Source organism: Chaetura pelagica, unplaced genomic scaffold (genome assembly GCF_000747805.2).
Source record: "Chaetura pelagica isolate M959 unplaced genomic scaffold, ChaPel_1.0 scaffold723, whole genome shotgun sequence".
Lineage (NCBI taxonomy): Eukaryota > Metazoa > Chordata > Aves > Apodiformes > Apodidae > Chaetura > Chaetura pelagica.
In genome coordinates this window covers 130,082-136,190 of record NW_009952580.1, presented here as the reverse complement: position 1 = coordinate 136,190, position 6,109 = coordinate 130,082, and the positions used below count along the sequence as shown (strand labels likewise).

At 44.2% G+C, this 6,109-nt stretch overlaps 1 protein-coding gene across 1 annotated transcript in view; it reads left to right on the top strand.

The window, feature by feature from the left end:
• AHRR (aryl-hydrocarbon receptor repressor) overlaps window positions 1-6,109 on the top strand; it is a 69,544-nt gene that overhangs the window by 35,222 nt on the left and 28,213 nt on the right. The window contains exon 3 of the mRNA XM_009993626.1: window positions 5,263-5,363. Within this exon, the coding sequence (XP_009991928.1) occupies window positions 5,263-5,363 (101 nt within the window). The remainder of the gene's footprint in view (window positions 1-5,262; window positions 5,364-6,109) is intronic.

The window sequence follows — 6,109 nt, the reverse complement described above, 5'->3', positions numbered from 1 at the left end:
CAGGGGCTTGACCGGGCGCCAGGCCCCGGTCAGAGCCGCCGGCGGATTGACGGGCGGCGAGGCTTGCGTGACAGTGGGGCCCTGCGTTGGTCAGCAAGCTGCCTCCCCCGCAGCAGCCACAGCAGCAGCAGCAGCAGCGGGGACTTCTCCTCCTCCCCCTTCAGTGAAACCTCAGAGGATGGGGTGGTGGTGGCGAGGTGGCCCCAGCAGCTCCGTGGGGATGGGATGCCCCTGGTCCACCCGCCGTGGGCCTGCGTGGGGAGAAGCGGCTGAGGGAGTGGGGAAGGAGGGGTTCTGAGGGAGGGAGGGGGGTCTGGAGAGCAAAGAGTGCGGGTTGCACCTTAAATACATGTCACGTTGTACTCGAGAAACTTCAAAGGGCAGTGGGATTTCAAAGCGCCTCTTAAGAAGAAGCAGACTGAGAAAGCCGCCAAGCCGGGAGGAGAGAGAAGCTGCGCGTTGCTGCATGTGGTGTTCTGGTGGCCTCTGCGGCGGGACTGAGCACCACACGTCTTGTCCGCAGAGGGGAAGCTTTGGGGCTGGCTTTGCTCCCAAAGCGCTCGTGCAACCTGTGGCATTTCAAAGTGCAAACGTCCCTTTCATATTGTTTGGCAAAGTGTGATTATAACTGTTCTTGGTGCTGCAAACTGTTTAATTTCAGTGGGCTTCTAATGAGCGCTGTCCCTGCTGCCGCTTGCTGTTCTCTGCGACACAGCGAGAGGAAACAGACCGTTTCAGTTCACGGCTGTAGGTTAGTTAAGCAGAATTGCTCCTATCAAGTGCTTCCTAGCTGTTTCATTTTCTCAGCATTCAGGGTAACACGCACAGCTGATTCTTCCTGCAGCTCAAACCTCCAGGAAGAAAGACCCCATTTTCACTTCCTTTCAACTAACAGTTACCAAAATTAAGACTCACATTCATCAAGCAATATCTCTGAACCTGCAAGCTAGATTCGGGTATTTTCCTCTGCCTAATCCAAGAAACAATTCATCCCCTGGACATCATTAGGGAGTAATTGTCATACAGGTACTCCTTGTCGAAAGGCTTGAAACTGATACGCCTGCATCATACTGAGCCTGAAGAAGACAGTGCTGTCCCCTTCTTACACCTCAAATGAACTCAGGCAAGGTGTTCAGATAGGAAATAGCATCCCTTCACTGCTCTTTTCTTGGCTGTGCTGTTGCTTGATGCCAGTAGCCTAAGCAGCAGAAGACCCCTAGGGCAGCTGAGGTACAGTTTGACCACGCTTTAGTTTATTACAGAGCTGAGCTCAGCAGGTAATGTTGCTGATTGCTTTCTGAAGAAGAAGGATTGCGTTTGTGTGGGAAGAGGTACAGAAACACTTTGGGGAGTGTAATTCTATGGGTTTAAAATACAGTTTTATGAGAGTCTTGAAATTTCCATTCCTCTGAACTGAAGAGTATTCTGCAATGAATAAATGTTCTGTTATTTCTGGGGCAAAGCAAAGGGCTGGTTTCATAATGCTTCTATAGACTTCAATGTGTCAGGCAGCTTTTCTCTTCTTTACAATATTCCAGATCCAAGTTTCAAACCAAGGAGTTTGCAAGTGCAGGCAGCCGTGCTTACATCAGAACTGGGGGCTCAAGAGAGATCTCAGCTTTTTACAGTGCTCTGGAGAGAGGCAGCACAGCTGTGAAGGGCTCAGCAGCATCATCTGAGACAGTCCTATACTCCATTCAGTCAAAGTTACGACTCTTATCCCCACATTGATTAGCTGTCAATTCTAGCTCTACATTATTATTTTTTTTGTTGTTTCCACTCCTTCACCTCTTTTAGATCAGAATTTGGAAAAACGTTCTCAGATCTTTGACCTTTCCTTCAGCCATCTTTCTTCATTTTTTCTCCCTCCTATTCTTCCTCCCAGTCCCTTTCCCCCCTGCCCTGTATATTTCCATAGTGTTGTCTTTCTCTAGGACTCAGCATTTCCAAAATCATGGGCTTTCAATGTTGTCTGGGATTGCACCATGCTCACTAGATCTCATGACCTTGCAAAACTGTCAGCCCTAGTACTGGTGTTCATCACCCTATGGTATCAATATGCTCATCCATCTTCTTTGGCAGAACAGCTCCATCTTCTGTTTTACTTTGTGTTCTGGAAGTGCAGGCTAGATAAGATCTGCTCAGAAAAAGGTCCCTGCTGTTCCTACTTCTCATCTCTTCAATTTGATGGTTTTGAACCTTGTAGGTGAATGCTCTACACTGAATTGCTGACAATCTAGTCCAAGGAGTTGCTGCTCCTACAGAAAGCAGTTCAACTATCCATAAAGCTTTTTCTTTTTTTTTTTTTCCACAGCCAGCAGCATTCATCAGACTGCCTTCAATATCAGCTTTTTTCTTGCCCCATTCTTGATATATGGGAACTCCAGCAGCCAGAAGTTTTCCCCTCAGGTCACTGAGTCATCCTTTGCTGTTTGTTGTTTTTTTAGCTTTCCTCAGTTTGCTCCTCCCTGCCTACTAGAGACTCCAGTATTCTCCAGACTTTAATTTGTTTCATCATCCCAGGCTTCACCTTTGCTCTAGAGGGCCACTATTTTATGTAATATCTAAGCCTGATCACAGCTGTCTTGGCATCAGGGCCCTGGCTATCAAGCTGTCTGTCATAGCCCATACTTACTCTCCCTCAGTTCTCCCACTGGATTATTGGTGGTAACAGGGGTATTGTTAGGCTGCTCTGTTTTCTTTTCCCTAATTTCTGCCTAGTCTGATAACAGCTTGCAATTTCCCCCCTCACCCATATCTTGCTTTTCCTCCTCATCATCCATTTTGGGGCTCTGTGTGGTTTTTCTACCTTTCTTCCCCTGCCTATCCAGGCCAGCAGTAGGATCTCTTCTGAGCTGTCACTGCAGGATCAGCCCAGCCCTGGGTGGATTCACAGGGTATTTCCAGCGCAAGGAGGCAGAAGAAGAGTGAGCAGTGAAGCAGCAGCTCTGCTGCATCAGGTGTGAGGAACATACATCCCCATCTCGGAGGAGCTCTTGCTTCTTGGCACAAAGGGTGTCATTTGTCTTGGATGGTGCCGTGGGTCTCCTTGAAGCCCAGGCCAGTGAGTCGGGTATGTTATGAAACGGATGTGTGTGGCCTAACATACGGGTAACTCTAGCCGGCAAAATAACACTGAAATACTTTCCATTTGGAGGTGGAATTTATAGTAGCCAGACGAGCTGTGGAACAAACATCCCTTGTGCTTCTGCTGCTGTATTTGTGTAAGCCTGAAGGCTAACAAACAGGCAGGGAGCTCTGGCCCGCTCAGTTGGGTAAAATAATAGTTTCCACTAACGATGAAGTTAGAACTGGTGGAATTTTCACAACACCAAAGGAACACATCAAAAAAATAAACCTTCGTTTCCTTTCACCCCTCCCTGTCTGTCCTTTAACCTGCACAAAGACTGAAAACCACTGTGTCAGTAATTACAAAAACATCTTTTTCTGAGGGGGGAAAATCTGGAAGAGGCCACTGGAATAGGGGCTGGGCTTTGAAAAATTTTTGTGTCCACATGTCAGTTCTCATGGTCCGGTGTAGCAGAAGGCTTGGTTGAGGGGAGAGTCACCTTTTCCAATTAGTTCTAAAGGTATGCCCACATGAAAATGCAGATTGAAGGATCTGTATATCCTGTTCATAGCATCCTAGCTTACAAGTCTGAAATCACAACATAGTTTTGTCTGGAAATCGTGACTAGGGATCTGCTTTAGGCAGTCTGGGATTTCTCTGATGTGTTTTCCCATGCCCAGGGGAGGGATTTATTACATCTAATTATACATTTGAGATGATTACTTTGGGGTAATGACTGACATTATCACTGATGGCAAATATTTACAATGTAAGCTAAAAAACATCACGAATATTCAGTCAATGTGATTCTGTGTTGCCATCATCTGTTGTAAAACACTGATGTCTCTTGCAACAGTCCCTCACTAGGCTGTTGCTCTCATACAGCCCTTTGGAAAGGAAGTGGTTCCATTTCGATCATACCCACAGTCATTTGCAACAAATATTATCCAAGCTGTTTAATAATGCAGACCTTTTCCTCAACTTGGTATCTTGCTAGAAATTTAAATCTCATTGTCATGACTTCTAGCAACAAGCATAGGAGCATGAGAGGATTGATGACTGTCTTCTCTTCTTATTCAGATTTGGTATAAACAATTCCTGTCCTTTTTTAAATTTTATTTTATTTATTATTATTATTAACCATCTCTGGCTGTGCCTGCTTCAGTTCTCTGCTTTAGCTGGAAGGGACAATGTGTATCAAATGGCCCTGCTAATCACACTGGTATGTTTCCCTCTTTCATTCTCTCCATGGAGAGTAGAACAAACAGAAAACTGAATCTTTGTTACCGGTGTATCTGTTTGCCTCATTCCTGGGATGGGGCAGTAAGAGTGAAACTGACTCCTTAATTTTTACTGACCAGATGATAAAGAGAGGTTCCTGTCATCTGCCCTAGATGATGCAGAAGCCCAATGTATCATTTGATGTCAGCCTTCTCAGAAATTCTTCCATTATCCCCAGAAATGGGACTGTATTTCAGTGATTTTTCTGTCAGTTACATTTATATGAAGACTTTAACCTGAATATTCAAAATTATATCAGATCAAGCCATGATAACACATGTGCAGGAAGTGCACTTACATATTATATATTTCCTTAGGATAAGGAAAAATATATGCAATTTTAAACCATAATGAGACATTTGCATTAATTTCATGTAGTAAATGACCTGCTAAAAGCAAACTTCAAACCTCTGTTTAAAAATGAAACACTCTAAGAACATTTTCTTGAATCTTACAGTCAGGCTCAGATTCATAGAAGGGAATAGGGAAGACTGAGGCTGAAAATGATCTGGTGCAAAGGAGGTCAGCACTGAAAATAAGAAACTTATTTCAGTCCCTTGTCTTCTGAGCTATACAGGCATTTCTTTATATTGTCATAATACATATTTTTATAAACAAAACAACTTGCTAACTTTCTTTTGTTTCTTTCCTGTGGGTTTTGGTTGTTGCTTTATGTAGAGCATGCTAATGGAAAAAGTATGTTAAATTAAAAATATGATAGATATTTCATATAAAAACCATCTGAATTGCCAAATATGTATCTATCTCCCTCACAGCAAAATAAACTTGTAAGTAACTGAGATCCAGACTACACTGACAATAACTCTAAATTAAATCAATGCATGTTAAGTGCCTAAATAAGAATTTTTTTTCATTTTGCTTTCTAAATTGATAATAATTCTTTCCAACAGCCATCCAAGAAAAGCACTTTAAGAAGCAAGTTGGCCAAACAATAAAAGAAGACAACGTATCTAACAAGACTGCTGTACAAGAAGGTGGACTTCTACTAGAAGTGAGTGAAAAAATGCTCTTTTCTGGCTCTAATTTCTTCAGTTTTATCATATATTCAGGTTAATCATAGAATCATAGAACTATTCAGGGTGGAAAAGACCCTTGGGATCACTGAGTCCAAACATCATCCCTACTCTGCAAAGTTCTCCCTAAACCATTGTCCACCAACAGCACATCCAAACAACCCTTAAACACATCCAGGGATGGTGACTCAACCACCACCCCAGGCAGCCTATTCCAGTGTCTGACCACTCTCTCTGTGAAAAATATATTCCTAATATCCAGCCTAAACTTCCCCTGTTGCAGCTTGAAGCCCTTCCCTCTTGTTCTGTCGCTAATTACCTGTGAAAAGAGACCAGCACCAACCTCTCTACAATGACCTTTCAGGTAGTTGTAGAGACTGATGAGGTCTCCCCTCAGCCTCCTCTTCCTCAGACTAACCATTCCCAGCTCCTTCAAGCATTCTTGATAAGATTTATTCTCCAGGACCTTCACCAGCTTCGTTGCCCTCCTCTGTACTCGCTCCAGCACCTCGAGATCTCTCTTGAATTGAGGTGCCCAAAACTGGACACAACACTCCAGGAGTGGCCTCACCAGTGCTGAGTACAGGGGGACAATCACCTCTCTCCTTCTGCTGGTCACACTATTTCTAATACAGGCCAGGATGCCATTGGCCTTCTTGGCCACCTGGGCACACTGCTGGCTCATATTCAGCCCCTTGTCAATCAGAACCCCCAGGTCCTTTTC